Source organism: Charadrius vociferus, unplaced genomic scaffold, assembly GCF_000708025.1.
Source record: "Charadrius vociferus isolate BGI_N301 unplaced genomic scaffold, ASM70802v2 scaffold787, whole genome shotgun sequence".
Classification (NCBI taxonomy): Eukaryota; Metazoa; Chordata; class Aves; order Charadriiformes; family Charadriidae; genus Charadrius; species Charadrius vociferus.
Window position 1 is genome coordinate 262,935 of NW_009649307.1, and position 15,990 is coordinate 278,924.

Sequence of the window (15,990 nt, forward strand, 5' to 3'; positions counted from 1 at the left end):
CCTACAAAACCTGGATGTAGCTGAAGTTTAGTCTGAGGCATGCAGAGTCATTCAAGCATGCACACTCAGTGTCCCGCGCTCCCAACACAGCGAACAGGAAAACGTGCCCCACCGTGTCCAAATGCTCTCCGTGATGGTTAGCTGTGTTGGCGAGGGTGGGAGGAGCGGGAAGACGAGAAAGCCATATTCCCCAGGGAAGAGCCAGAGAGACTGCATTTCATACGGATGTTGGGTACGCTGACTTCTCCCCTCCCCTTCCACCTCCCCCAGTAAAATAATTGAGCCGTAAATAAACCAGTCAGTCATTAAGAGAAGAAGGGCTCTCGTTTGCCATGGAGGTGTGAGCAGTGCATGCAAACGTGGGCCGCTCCAGTGGGCAGCTGGGTCGCTTGGTGGGTGCCGGTTTGTTTACCTACGTGGCAGGGAACCTGGACTCGGGTTCATTTCAGTTATCCCATGAGACCTGCTCAATAACGGACTGTTGAAGGAAAAAAGCAAAATAAAGAAAACAAAACAAAACAAGAAGCTCATAAATCCTGAATGCATTTGGCGTTCGCGCAGCCCCAGCCCTCCCCGGCCCCGGCAGCGATACGAGCAGGCAACGCGCCCAGGCAGAGCCCATGCTTGCCCTCCTCTCCTCCTTCCCCCACCAAGCAACGCACACGGGGGACCACAGGAGAAACGGTCCGAATTGAAGCGGTGAAGGGAAACCCAACATGAGACCTGGCCCGGCAGGTCTGGGCTGCCCCTGAAATGCGCAGAGATGCTCTCTGTATTTACTGGGTGCAGCGCAGACACCCCAAGCTGATGACCTGCCGCTCGCAGAGCTTGGGTGGTGACTGTTTCCCCACCATGGGCACTAAGCTGGAAGCCTTTTGTCTGCCTGGCTTCTCGCTCTGCCCGAGGTCCCAACCGCTTCAAACATCAGCATGAGACACCAGGTATCCAGTGGTGAGAGGCAAAGCAGGTTTTTGCCCATGCTGATCTTCCTTCCAACTGACCTATGCTTAACAACGACTTCTCAGCGGCTTTATTTGCCCTTTTTATCCCTGTGGTCCCACAGGAACAGCCAGTGTGTAATGGGATGTAACTCTGGCAGTCAGCAAGCGCGCTTGGCACAGCATCACTGGGCTTTGGGACCAACAGCAAGTACAGAACAGCCAGAGAAACACAGGGCCATCTGCACCGTGTTAACACACAAGCAAAGTGTGTGTTAAATATGCCCAGGACCAAGGCATCGTTGCTCCCTACAAAGACCAAAAATCTTGCAGTGATGAACACTGTAAAACCCAGAATGATGTGCGCATTTCCACCTACTGACACCACCTAAATTTCAACTGAAAACGGGGAGCAAATACTGGGAGAGTCCTCCTGTGAAAGACCAAAGAACAGGGTCAACTTTGTCCGTTTTGAAGTGGGGAGCCGCTTCACGCCTCGATCTCAGCAGGGTCAGGAGCGCGCACGCGCCCTGCTGGGCACAGCACGGGGAGCGGGCCCTGCCTGGCTGCACAGACACCCGTTTCGCAGTCCAAAGCTCACTTTTCTCCCCAGTGCCATCCAGGCCAGCACTAGTGACCAGGACATTCTCAGTTTTCTCCTCCTACCAATTTCTTCCCATCTGGGACCCCACCGGCAAGTAACGCCGGGCATTTTCATCACACAGGGAAGGAGATCTGAGCTCACCTTTGACCTGATATTCCTTAGTTGCCGGCTAACACTGGATCTGTCTTTCTTCAAGAAATCAGGGTTGCTTTTTGATTTCATAATATCTGGAGAGAAGGAAAAGGAACAGCGTTAGCGTGGCGCCTGTGGGCATTCTGCACAGAGCAGGGCTGGGGCAAGTGCCCCCATGAGCGCGACTCAAGCAGCACCGCTGGAAGGGCAGAGGGGACTCTCGGGCGTCTCCGCTCCCCTGCACCGCATGTAGCGTGAGGTTCACCCCAGTGCAAAATTCCAGAAGGCTTTCAAAGCCCACCAGCTTCCCATCCACGGGGCTGGAAGGAGGAACTGCCACGGGAGGGCTGTTCAGGTCTGCCTGGTCCCTGCCATCTCCGGTGAGACTGTCCGCAAGGAGCGGAGGTGGGAAGCAGCACGAAACGGCAAAAAAACACCACTTGGACCCGTTACTGCGCAAGGGCTTGTATGCCAGGATGCACATGTTAGCTCGGGAAACCCACGATCGCTTAGAGCTGCTGGAGGAGCACTGACCATATCCCGATACAGTGGTGTTCACAGGGGATTTCTCTCCCTGAGCTTCTGTGGCTGCTTTCAGCTGCTCTTTCAACCTGCTGATATCACAGTCTGCCTTGGCCTTCACGATGCTCAGCTCCGTGTAGATGTCTTTGTACTTGTCGCTGGCGTATTTCTTATCCTGGCAAAGGAACAAGAACAACCCGGTGGAGTCAGGCACAAAGCTGGAGCTGAGAGGGTTGTGACTGCACTGAAGAGCAGCTTGGCAAACGCCGGCGGAAGAAGAGCCGGCAGCGGGGAGAAAGGCTCGGTCGGGCCAACACACACATTTCAGCAGTACGGGATTTGAGATACGCAAAAAGCTGTGAGCCCAGCGGCGAGCACACAGCGCTGCCTGTGCATGCAGCCCCTTCGTTACAGGATTATTTGTTTGTGGGTTTTAATTTTAGCAAAGACACGGAATTCAAGCAGAATTCCCAGAAACGGCCTTGGCAAAGAGGGCGTCTGGAGCAAACCAGATCTGACGCTGGGAGGCTGGGCAGATCTCTAACACTGATTACTTTTGCCATTTCAAATCTGATCTGATGTGACAGGAAATAAGGGGAAAAAAAACACTGAAGGGGATTTTTCCCACAAGAAGGGAAAAGGGGTAAATCCTGAGCTGATACAGTCGCGGAGTGCTTTAGTGATGACACCAAAATGGGCATTCAATTCCATTCAAGGGGAAAATTAAATGTTTTTTCAAACGTGGGGATAACTGAGCTGAAATCTAAGCGCACACGCACACACACAGGAGCAGACCACGGCCTGTGAGAGGATTTGCAGAACTGTCCCCGGGCATTACCCTCAGTGCCGTCTGCAGCTCGTCTTTGAGGGAGCTGATCTCCTGCTTCAGGTACTGGATTTCTGATTCTTTGACCCGCAGCAGGACCTGTGGGAACAAAAGCAGCACGTGTTCAGAGCCGAGCAGACGCAGGGCAATCCCGAGATGCTCATCCACTGCACCCGGTGACAACTGAGCCAGGGCTGGAGGCTCAGCCCCGTGCTGGCTCCACACCAGAACCGCAAAACCGCTGGTTCATGCAAGAAAATCACTCCTGGGTCTTGTGGGACCTTGCCCAAGCTCACACCACTGATCTGCTCCCTGCGCACCCCTCGGTTTCTGTTAGTCCCCGCTACTTTGTGTGGACTGGATCCCAGGGGACAAGAAGGGGATGGAGAAGGAAGAGCAGGTGTGTGGCTCGACGGGGTGAGAAGGGAATATAAGGGTTCCCAAAAGCTCCTGGTCCCGTCGCACCCCCTGACGCACAGTGCTGACAGCCAGGGAGACCCAATGTGTGGAGGGATGGATGGCTGCGGCATGTTCCCGGGGGTCCGCAGTCACTTGTGCCCACCAGTGCTGCCCCATCGGAGCGGCAGAGCTCACCTCCAGCTCGTAGGCGTCCTTGCCCTGCGTGAGAGGCGATCCAGCAGCCTCTCCCCCACCCTCCCCGGTCAGCAGGGTCCGCAATCGCGTGATCTCCGCAGCCAGGCGGTTATTCAGCTCCTGGGAAGAGGAGGAGAGCCGGTGTGGGAAAGGGGAGCGCGGTCACGGCTCAGTGCAGAGCCCACCGTGCTGCCCGTCGGGCGGTTCGCCCGTCACCTCCCGCCTGCGCCGGCTGCCCTGGGCATGGCAGGGACCCTCACCTGGTTGTGGGCGTTGAGCTCCTGGTTCTCCCGCTGGCACTGGCGGAGGGCCTGCCTCTCAGCCTCCAGCGCCTGCGCCAGGTGGGCGTTCTCCAAACACTTCTGCGAATACTGCTCCGAAAGCACCTCCAGCTCCCGCTGCACCGACTGCAGCTCCTCCCTGGCGAAACGCACGTCAGTTAGCGTCCTCCCCGCACACACCCAGACACCCACCCCTGCCCACCCTTCCTCCAGCGCCCCGGGACAACCCAACAGGGATCTAAGCACTGAGGAGGAGAAGGATTTGCATACCCCCTTCGGGAAAAACCTGAAGCCCAGAGCGAGCCAGCCCTTCCCTCTCCTGGCACGGCGGCGCTTGGGCACCAACGGGGACAGGAGGTCTTTCTCTAGGAGGTTAAATGGCAGGACTTCTTCAGGTTTCCAAAAACTGAGCTGAGATCTATGAAGTTTGCTCTGGGCACTCGGGACCAGGTGTATTTGCACACCTACACATCTTAGGTAGCTCCATCAAGGGTAACAAAGCTGCTTGGTTGTTTTGCTCAGCACCCACGTGAAGACAGCCTCACCACGAAAAACTGAGTGCTTTCTCCTCACCCAGTTAGATTTGGTTGAGCAACCGTCCCTCTGCAGCTGCATGAAAAGCAGTACCGTGTCTGCACATCTGCTACTTCTGGTAACCATAAAGCAGCTGAATTTGGGTAACGTGGGGACATCGACCCGGAGCCCAAGAGATTACAGGCAACCAGGAGCCTGTGATGGGCGCAGCTGGGTCAGGACCAAGGGAAAAGGTCCCTACGACGACAGGTCTGCCCCTAACTCATTGCCGAAATCAAAAGGCAGAAAGGGGTCTCCTGCATGTGATTTCCCTGCGACACACAGCGACAGACGGACGACAATGATGGTCTTACAGGTATTGCCTTCGGAGGGCCTCGATGTCGGCATTGACGCTGCTGATCTGGGAGCGCTGGGACTTCTCCAGCTCCCGCTCCAGCTCCTCCCGGTGTGCGTTCTTCATGGCTTCGATGGCTGTATGGGACAGCACGGCGTTAGCACCCAGCACCACTCCACCCAAGGATGGGTTTTTTGAGGTTTTGTTTGGTTTTTAAAGGAACAAACCCAATTCATCCCAGCGAACCTCCCACTGCTTTGTGGCCCCTCCAGTCTGTGCCCTTTGCTGCAAACCCCATTTTTTAATGAAGTCCAAACGATAGTCCAATTCACATGTTGTCTCCAGGACTGTGGGGCTCATAATGCAGAGACCCTGGGCTCCCGTACTTTAAAACTCCCTGGGATGCTGAAGAACTAATTCAGTCTGGAATCCGCAATAAATTAACCACAGGAATGACTAACACCTTTCTGAGATGGAATGGAAAATGGATCAGACCATGTTACAGCCAAAGAAAGGGGTAGCAAGCCTGGAGAAGGAGCAGAAGATGGGCCTTCATCCAAAATGTATGTCCCACCAGCCTCTCCCTGTCTCCCTGTGATCCCCACCCATCCCTCATCCCACCCCACACTCCGCTCCTCCACACTGGAGCAGATGCCATCCCCACGACCCCATCAACACAGAGCTGCCCCACTGCAGGGGACTCTCTGGTGTGTCCCCATACCTGAAATGGTGGCAGCCGTTTCTTCTGCCAGCAGGCGATCTTTCTCCTCCCGCAGCTTCTCCAGCTCCCGCTGGTGCTGCCGCTGCAGGTCCTCGATCTTCTTCTGGTGTGTCTCCTCCATGGCTGCAAAGCCCCTTTCACATGTTGCCTGCAAAAGGGACGCGGGGAAGGGGTTGGCCAGTGTCACAGTGGTGCTGAGCCCACCAGGAGCCGCACACCAGCGGGTAGGTTGGCACCCAAGCTCCATCATGGGGATCCTCTCCCTCCCCAAGCATGGAGGAGCCAGCTGAGGATGGACCTGGCGAGGTCAGAGCCTGTCCTGTCAGCTGAACACCTGACAGCTTCAGTGAAAGGGAACAAGGTAGGTGTGCGTTCAGACCCGACTAAGGAATCAGAATTTAACATGTATTTATATGCTAAAAACACCCAAAGAAAGCCTACTGTCCCCCTTCTGCTCTCATTTGCAATGCCTGATTTTATGCGGCCACCTCCAGGGTGGAAAACAAGTGACTCGTGACAGCAACAGGACCTTAATTCCCAACTGAGTATCACTTCACATGCTGCACCGGCAATTATTTGCTAATTGAATTACTAGGAGTGAACTTAGGCCAGGCCACGGGAGCAGCGCTCTGGGGATTCAGGAGTCATCAGCTGTGAGATCCTGAATTCCAGCCGGGTCCTGCCCCGGGCGCAGACCCCACTCCTGCCTCTACAGCGGGACAAACGCAAAAGCCCCTTTCCAGTTCAGCCCGGCTGCTCCGCCAAGCGCATCGGGATCCTGGACAGACAGACGGCTGCAGGACAGGACAGCACAGCCGCAGGCAGGCTCCAGCCACGAGCTGGGAAGGGGCACGCACGGGGAATGCGGTGCACGAGCCCCATCAGACATCTGGGGACAACCCCGATGCCAAGCACTGCACCAGGCTTTTCTCCCTCTTAATGTTACAGACTGGCTTTATTTCCTGATTTCAACATATTTCTTCTTGATTCAGACTCATGTTTTCCATGGGATGCGAGAACTATCGCCTCCATGGGAAATTTAAGGGGGACAAATTCACTCCCCCAGTGACAGCAGTGCTCATGGCAGTCTAACACCCATCAGCATCACTTCGCTGTCTAATGCTCTGTAATCTGTGCCACTCTCATTCTCAATTTTCAGCTCTGGTGCTTTTATTTCTCCCCTTTAAGTTTGAATCCTGAGGCATTCTTCATTTTCTCAGCCTTTTTTTTTTTTTTTTTTTTTTTTGAAACGTTTAACAGTGCCAGAACCTGCCTGGACTTGGCTGACTACGGAGAGGGACCAAGCAGCCTTGCAGGATTCTTCATCGCACCTCTAACGCTGGAGGAAAATGGTGAATGCTCCTCCATAGGTCTGGCTGTCGATTCAGTATTTAACGTATTGTAAATGCATTGCTATAAATCCAGGACATTTGACCATGTACAAACCAGCACCTCATGTTACTGATGTTAAATTCTCCATCAGCTTCCGAAGAGAGGAATTGAGCACATTTGAAGCTGTAAATCGGACAGGTTTGCAATTGCCTGGTTAGCTTTCTAACCAAGGGAAGTTTCTATTTTGCTGCCTGGCCCTCTGCATCCCACAGAGGCGCAGAGAGAGGCCGGTTCGCTCTGCTCTCCTCCTGGACCGCTCTGCCCAGAAGATGCTGCTTGCCTTCCCACCAGGCAAACTGCAAGTTTGGCAGAACAAAGCTGAGAACATAGGCGGGAGGTCAGGTTCATCGCTTCGTCTTATTTTGCAGCCTCTACTTTGGTCCTGGTCTTTTTTGCTTCTTCCAAAGGAAGAACATCCCCTGGTACAAGTGACCCTGTTTGGTGCCTGGCTGGCAGGACAAGGTGTTACCCGTGTGTCCTGCTGACCTGAGCGGGGCGTCAACAAGCGTTTTTCCTTCCTAAGGGTTAAGATGGAGGAGAGAGCATTCAGTGAACACCACTGCTTCCCCCACATCTCCCCGGACATGTAATTCACCCCTCATGGGATGCAGCAGAACTACTGTTGAAGGCCAGGTTGGATGGGGCTTTGAGTAACCTGGTCCAGTGGAAGGTGTCCCTGCCCATGGCAGGGGGTTGGAACTGGATGGTCTTGGTCCAGGTCCCTTCCAACTCTGACCATTCCATGATTCTATACTGCTCTCCCCAGGCTAAAACGAGCTTTTGGCTAGAGTTGAGCCATGCCTTACCCCCAGCCCAAATGTGTGCTGAAGATCTCGTGGCTGGAAGCAAGCTCTCCTACATTTTTGCCGAATCTGAAGAACAACTGCTCCACGAAAGCCTCGCTGGCGCGGCCTCTGCGCGCAGCCTGCATCGCTGCCCCTTCGACTGCCCGTTCAACCGGGAAGCCTCCCCAAGTGCTGCTGGGAGTCCTCTACTGCCCTAAACCCACTGCCTAACTGGAAATGCTCTCAGATCAAAAGCAAAACACCAAACCCAAGAGGGTTTTTTTTGGACGCTGTACCATCTCAGGCTAATTTTACAGCCAGTCCTGACTGGTGGAGCAATCTGAACACAGGCACTTCATTGCCACTGGGTTTTTCTGCACCGGCCTGGGTTCCCCGTAACTGTGCACTGTTTGTTGTGTAAAGAATCGCTGGTGTGCCACACCAGGGTGGTTCTCCTTGCAGCCTGGTGCAGAGGAGCTTTGCTTTGCTACCGAATTTGGCATCCGTTCGCAGCTACATTGCCCAAGAACAGACATTTTGAGAGCATGACGTTTCCATTTCATCTTACATTTTTGAGGGCAGCAGAGACAGACTGGAGATTTGATCAGACTGGGAAAGACAAGAGTTGAGGAACGCTTTTAAAGGGAAGTCACGAACAAAACATACGCCTCAGGTACGAGCAGAAACGCTACGGTCTTCATATTGAAGGATAACTTGAAGTTATGAAGCTACTTCGAAACCCTCCTTCCCTCTCCACGCAGAGACAGCCTCCGATAATCAACCCTCCCACTGAGACCAAGCCCTCAGCAATGCATTTAGAATACCCCAGCATGGAGAAAAGGGAAACGCCATGCTTTACAGAGGCCTTTCTAACATTTTGGGGCTTGCTTCAGCGTGCTGGCTCTTTTGGGGGACACCCTCGGTTCGGCAAGCGAACCCCCGGACCAAATGCACCCTCCTGTACACTCAGCCAGTAGAAAGTGTAAAATGTTAAACATATCAAGACCTTTAAGTTTTCAAAGTCTTTCTGGTATTTTTCCCTCAAGGTGGAAGCGTTCCCCTCCAGATGCTTGTTCTCCAGCTCATCCCTCATGACGTTCATCTGGGCCTCCAGCTCCTGGATGCGCTCCCTCAGGCCGTGCATGGAGTCCAGGTCGTCGCCAGGGCCCTGCCCAGTGCCACCCACCTCACTGGCCACCCAGGTGTCCCCGCCGCCCGGGCCCGCCGCGGGGGACACCTCTGGGTGCTGCCTCTGGTATTCATCCAGGGTCTCCTGCAGGCGTTGCAGGTTCTGGCTGTAGTGCTCCTGCAATGCCTGCAGCTCCTCGCCGTGGATGACCTGCAGCTCCTTGATCTTGGCCTGGAACTTCTCCTCCAGCATTTGCATCTGCTCCAGGTGATACCGCTCCATGTTCTGCTTGTCACGGACGATGGCATCCAGCTGGTTGAGGCCCTCTGTCCTCTCGGCCTTCAGAGCATCCTCTGTCCTGTTTAGTTGCTCTATCACGTTTCGAATCTCCTCCTCATACCGTCCCTGCAATTCGGTCAAGCTCTTGCTGTGTTTACGCTCTTCTTCCTCCAAGAGCCTTCGCTGACTGTCAAGCTGGGACACCTTTGCTTTGAGATCAGCGTTCTCCCGTTCAAGCATGGCGATCACCTCGCCGTACTCACCCTGCTGCTTTCTAAGCAAATCTTCGTATTCGTCCCGAAGGAGAGAGACTGTCTTCACGCGCTCTTGGCAGAGCGCGTCCATGCTCTGCAAGGACTCCTTGTAGGACTTCAGCTCTCTCTCATACTCCAGTCGGACTTTGCAAGCGGCATAACAAACCTGAGCCTGAACAATTGCATCTTGGACTAACAAAGAGGAATACCGTTCAAGGTCTCCCATGCATGAATGATAGGAAAGACTCTGAGATATCTTCAGGAGCTTCTGACAGTCTCTCATCGCCTCCTCAGGAGGCAGAGAGAGTAAGGCAACAGATATTTCTCTCAGAACATTCGATTTGTCCTTTAGTTGTTGGGCAAGATCTTCCTGAATAGAAACAAGAGCTTCACTACTATGGTCCAGCAGGCTGCCAGTCTCCTCTGCCTTGCCTAATTCCTGACACGGCACCATTTGGAGACGGCTCCCGTCCCAGGAGATTTGGGTTCTTTCTGAAGCATCTTTTTGAATTTCAAGTGCTTCAGAAATCTGGTGCATAACTCTGTCAAAATCAGGAGTCCTGTACGCTTTGATGATCTCCTCCAACATGCATTTATGCTGTTGGAGAGCTGTTTTGGTATTATGGAGGTCTTCTTCAATTGTTTTTAATCTCTGATGAAAAGATTCTCTCATTTTCTGTGCGACAAACCCAAGTTCTGCCTTGATCAATGTAGCATCTGCTACAGCACTGAGAAAACATGAAGAAAAGCCCAAACCCGTTGCTTCTGTTTTGCCCTCGGCTTCTCCTTCTCTGGTGCTCAAGTGCACTCTCAGCTCCTCCACCTGGCTCCAGAACTCCCCTTCCAGCAGCAGCTTCTTAGATAGGACGCCAGCCAAGTCGACTGCTGTATGAGAAACATTTGCCGGCTCCAACAAAACAACCTCAGCCGTTCCCTGGATCTCTCTCAGAAGCTGAGATATCTCAGAGCTTGCATTTTTCAAAGACTCCGCTATTCGGTTGATGAGAGAGGCCTCAAATGCCACTCTCTCAGAAAGCCATCTCAGCTGACCGGCATCAAACATTTCTGCTCGCTGCTCCTTGGAGACGTGCTCCTCTTCTCCCAAAAAACCTCCTTCTGGAGTGGGGCTTTCTGTGATAAGGCTTTCGCTCTGCTGATACTCCGATGGGACTGGCGCCCCTCTCAAGGCTTGGATTGCATTTGATAAGGTTGTTTCCATGCTGGACAGAGTAACAAGGAACAAATCACCCTCTTTTTCCTTGTCTGACTTGGGCAAAGATCTTAGCTGCTCCCTGCACTTCTCTAAGCAAGTCAGTGCTTGATCATTTTTCATTTGGAAACTTCCCAGCTCGCTAACGTGATTTTCTATGAGCTTGAACTTTTCCTGCCTCTCACTCTCCAGCTGTGAGATCAAAGCACTGACTTGGGATAAGCTGGTCTGAAGTTGTTCCCGCAGCTGAGACTCTGTGCTGGCCCACTGATGGTGGAGGGCGATGAGTGTCTCCTGATTATGGCCGTGCTGGCTTTCAAGTTTCATCGTTACATCTTTGAGTTTTTCCTCTGTAATATAAAGTTTGGTTTCCAGGGAATGGATGATTGAGAGATAGGTCTCAGAGTCGCTTGCCCCTGATGACGGGTAACCAAGAGCTGGCTCTGATGACATGCTTTCTTCAGACAGCGATCTGTCTTGGCTCGTGTCTGAAGAGGTACTGCTTGTCCAGTTTTTCTCCGATCCATCTGGATGAATGTATTTTTGACACTGGATGCTCGAGAAACGGATTCTTTGCCTCTTGGCCCCCATGTTTCCTACATCAGGCTTTGCTAAGGCTTTCTGAACTAACTCTTGCTCCTGGAGCTCTACAGCTTTCGACGGGGAGCCGAATTCCTCTGCTTGCCGCTGGCTGGTCTCAAGAACCTCCTCCTCCTCCTCCTCCTTCAAGGCGTAAGTCAGAGCTGGGAGGACATCCTGAGTTTGCAGAGGCTGCCCCAGTTGGGATGGATGACTTTCGTCGGCCTCGAGACTGGGGCCAAGGTCCTCCACCTCCTCAGCACATGGACCTGTGACTACACTAGCTAATTTCTTTAAAGCCTCCTCCTTGGCCTTTAGCTTTACTTTAGTCTCCTCTAAACTGCTATCTAAAGCAACCATTTTAACCAAAGCCTCACTAAGATCTTGATCTTTCTTCTCCACAATTCTCAAGTGCATTTCCTTAACGTGTCTCAGCTCTTCCTCTTTTTCTTTCAGCACCTTCTGCACACCCTGGAACTGATCTGACACCTCCTCAAATGATTGTTCCAGATTGTGGTAGTTGGTCTCTTCCATTTTCAACTTCGCCTGCAGCTTTGCAACTTCGTTATCCGACTCGGCAACCTGATTCATGAGCTCGTGGAACCGGCATTTGATCTGATCTCTCTCTCTTTCGAGCTCCTTGATGTGCTCTGCAAGTTTCTGGATGCTGGCCTCCTTCATCACCAGCTGCTCCTCCAGCTGGTGGACAAGCTCGCTGCCTTCGAACTTTGCACTCAGCTTCTCCTTCTGCAGAATCTCCATTTGCTGCTCGTTATTTTGCAGCTGGTTCTCGTACTCATTTGCCTTATCTTCCACCTCCTTCAGACTCCGTATTAAAACCTGCTTTTCCCTCTCGCAGCTCTCCAGCAAAGCCTCGTAGTTCTTCTGCAGCTTCTCCTCCATGAGGATCCGCGCTTGCTCGCTCGCATTCAGCTGCCTGCTCAGGTCCGCGATCCTGTCTTGGAGCCGCTGCACCTCCTTCTGATGATCCCTCTGCAAAGCCTGCTGCATCTCCAGGTCCCGCAGCTCCTGGGTCTTCTCCAGGAGCAGAGCCTCCGCACTCTTCAGCTTCTGCTCGCTGGCCTTCAGCTGGGAGCTGAGCGCGGCCTCGCCGTGCTGCCACTCCTCCAGCTGCTCTTTGGCTTTCTCTTTTTCGCTCCTCAGGTCGCTCTTGAGCTTGGCCAGGGTCTGCTCCTTGATGGAGAGCTCGGCCGCCGCGTTACTGAGCCTCGCCTGCAGGCTCTGAATCTCGGCTTCGTGGTGCCGGATCACGTCCTTGGCCTCGGCGTAGCTGCGCTTCAGCGACTGAATCTGCTGATTGATCAGCTCTTGACGCTGGCATTGGGCTTCCAGCTCGCTTTGGAGATCTTGGTTGACTTTGTGGAGCCTCTGCCAGGCACCTGATGGCGAGGCGGCCACCTCGGTCTTAAAAAAATTGATTAAATACTAGATTAGTAACACTCTTGGCTCTCCCTTCTGAGTGTCACACCTCTGGCCAGGCAGGCCATGGAAAAGCTCCTCGCAGCGATTTGGCTGCTACCCACATGCTCCAATTGGGATGATTTGTTCTTGGCACAATTTTTTTGGTTTGTTTTAACCAACTTTTTTTTTTTTTTTTTTGAATGAGTGACAACTGCTTTTCAGTAACAGAAAACATGGACCACAACATCAAAACAGCTGTACAGTAACAGGCTAAAAGGAAAAAAAACAAACCAAAATCAAATAGAACCAAAAAACAACGAAAAAGAAACACCAGCAGTAAAACAGAGACGGACAGACCAGAGAAAAACGGGAAGGGTGAGAAGGAGGAGGGGATGAGAACAGGTTGAGAAGAAAACAACGGCTTTTTTAGCGTGTCTGTTCTTTTTTTTTTTTTTTTTGTGAAACAAAAAGTGCACAGTTCAGGTAACACAGTCCTACCGACCAAAAGCAACAACAGAAAGTGAGGTGACAGCAAATGACATCACATCCCACCCAAACGCAGGGAGACAGGACAGCCGGCGTGGCGATGTCATTTCTGTGACTGCCAAACACGACTTAGTGGTTGCTCATCGCATTAAAGAGATGTTGTTATGCTAAAGTTTAAGACTAGGGAGGATCTAATTTCTCTACCTGCAAAAAAAAAAAAAAAAACAAACCAACAAAGGACAAAATAAAAAGCCCGACAAGTGAAGGGAGGGAAAAGGTGTGATGAGAATGTAAAACAAAAGAAACCAACCTTTGTGAGATTCAAACCAAAGCAATGTAGCATGCAAAGAGAAAACTCACAGAGAGAGTCATGCAAAAGGCGACAGATATTATGTATCTTTAAAAAAATACACAGACAGGAAGAGGCGAGAGAAGCACAGGGTTAAGCTTAGGAATTTGGCCTGCCTTGCTGTACTCTGGTTGCTGATAAGGAAAGCCCACAGATGTGACACTCAGTTATGTTAAGTTAAATTTCATGCTTTACACCAAAAACATGCAAGAACATCCGCCCAGGACAGGTTAGTACGTGACCCCTCCCGCCCACCGTGACCGGAGCCGGGGGACATCTCCAGTGGGTTTGCGAGGAGCAGGAGCTCCTGCCGTTTCTCCCGGTAGGGTTCAAAGTTGGGGTGCCCCGTCCCGAGGAAGCTCAGAGCAAGAGAGGGGTTACACGAGGCCGGAGAGGCTTTGGTGCACGGCACATGCATCGGGGTGGGTATCTCAGCATCACTGATGTCAGGGCAGTGCTTGGGGGTCTGCATGGGGCTGGTCATGCTGCCAAGGAGGGGTTGGTGCCCCTCGGGCAGCTCAGGAGGGACGGGCTGGCAGCAGTCAGGCTGCCCCGTCGTCCCTCCCCATAGACAATGTAGGGAACTCTCCAAAATTAGGCATGACGGAGGCGGGGGCACATGAAATTCAAAGGCTCCATCCAAAAAAATGCTGTGATGTTTTCCCAGTCTGGGACTGCAGAACCCTCCCAGAGATTCCACTCCTTCCACCCTAGCAGGATTTGGTGGGGTCACTCCCTTCTGCAACAGGACATTAATTCCTCTGCTCCCAGGGAAACATAAGGGCAATCCCCAGAACAGTTAGACTGGAGCAAGCAAAAGCCTCCAACCCTTCCAAAAACCCTCTCCAACTTCTAGGTCAAAGTTTGGGTCACTTCTTGCTGCAGCAATGATTTGCTCAGCCCTTCTGCAGACCTCCCTCCCTCTTGCCCCCGCTCCTCGTATCAAGGCACTACTGGCAACTTCAACATGACCGTGGATGCAGCATCCACTTTTTAGCCCCATTCCCTAATTTTTCCAGGCTCCAGGCAAAGGGAGGTCAGATGCCTTTGCCCCAGGGAAGTGGGAGTTAGTTACTCTTCCAACACCGCCAAGAGAAAACGGAATTCCTCCAAGCAAGCACTGTCAGCTCGGGGACTCCAGAAATAAATGCATTAATAACTCCCCCAAGGAGATCGTGGCCAAGGAAGGCAAGATGCCCCCCTACCTGGGCTGGCTCCACTGCCTGTCAACTTCTCCAGGGAAAATTTCTCCCGTGGGAGAAATAAGTACGCAAGACTCGGCGTCAACACTGGGTTTGCTGCCACGGGAGCACAGCGTGTGGCTACACAAGGCCACTTCAATCCAGAGCCAGTTTGGCCAGGTAGATTTGAACAGGACAAAATGCTGCCCTGGCACAAAATAGGGCTATAGACCCATGAGAGCAGCCAGAAGCTGCCCTGCAGGCGTCACAGCTCCTCCGGGCATGGACACTCCCAGAGGAAGGGCTGGAAAAAGTCCGCTTTGTTTGGAGGAGGGGGGGAAAGGCTTCCCAAGAGACTCTCCCACCTCTTTTGCCAGAACCTCCAAAACACACTTGTAGGCTTTGCTGAGGAAAAGCATCTCGTAGCAGAAGAAGCCACCAAAGTGATCCAAGACAACAGGTCGTCCCAGTGCAAATCCCTCTCTGGCTGCGGGGAATGGGTGCGGGAGACAAGCCTGCGTGTGCTGTGTTTGCCCATGTAACCACCACACAATCTCCCCGGCCAGGAGCAACTGCTGGGCTACAAGATGCTTAGAAAGTCTTATGTGCACCCCACTGCCTGAGGGAAATATCTGGGGCACACAAAGGGGGAAACGGCTGTTGCACAGGCAAACACAGTATGGGATGGATCAGAGGTAGACTTTTCTGAGGTCCCATCTGTCTACCATGGGTGTTTTGTTTTCCCTCGGGGATGCCAGTAGGTAACACTATCTTCTGTCTACTGCATCCCAGATCAGAGGTTCTGTTAAGCAGATGATCCTGGTAAGGCTACAGAATTAGCAGTATTTGCAAGAAGGTCAAATCTCTTGGAGCCCACTCAGTGGTGCGCACCTCTGCGTCAACCAGGATACCCCCACGAACACCCTGGACTGAAGCCCACCAGGGTCCCCCTCAGGCGCAGAGGAAGATGGATTTCTCTCTCCTCCTCGCTCTCCTACCTGCAACACGTAGCCCTCCCGGGCGCTCTGCTCCCGGCCCAGTGCCACTTTCAGCTGGTCCTGCAGGTGCCGGTTCTGCTCCAGGAGCTCCAGGGCCTCCTTCTGCTTCTGCTCCAGCTGGAGGGACACGAACAGAGACAGCGTCCAGGGAGTGGGCAGGGGATCGGCCATAAGGAGCAAGCGGCTCAGAGGGGACGTAGAGCAGAACGAACAGGCTTTTGATGGCACCGCCGCTTTGCTCTGCTCTGGGATCTGGATTTCATTTTGCCAAGCAAAATCCCTCCCCCTGAAGGAACTAAGTTACGCATTAGTTTAATTCGTAAAGCTCACTGCAGCGAAGGATGAACGGCACCAGCTCGTGCCAGGCACGACTCAGGCAAATCCCAGCCCGGTTCAGATCGGCGATACTCCTGGTTACTCCACGCCTGCACCCCTTTTCA

The 15,990-nt window shown here is 52.9% G+C and overlaps 1 protein-coding gene across 1 annotated transcript in view; it reads right to left on the bottom strand.

Moving 5' to 3' along the window:
- Positions 1-429: 429 nt before the first annotated feature.
- MPRIP (myosin phosphatase Rho interacting protein) overlaps positions 430-15,990 on the bottom strand; it is a 77,487-nt gene continuing 61,926 nt past the window's right edge. The window contains 9 exon segments of the mRNA XM_009889220.1: positions 430-478; positions 1,684-1,769; positions 2,209-2,371; positions 3,035-3,121; positions 3,617-3,736; positions 3,877-4,036; positions 4,785-4,902; positions 5,487-5,634; positions 15,551-15,667. Of these exon segments, the coding sequence (XP_009887522.1) occupies positions 446-478; positions 1,684-1,769; positions 2,209-2,371; positions 3,035-3,121; positions 3,617-3,736; positions 3,877-4,036; positions 4,785-4,902; positions 5,487-5,634; positions 15,551-15,667 (1,032 nt within the window). The 3' untranslated portion in view covers positions 430-445.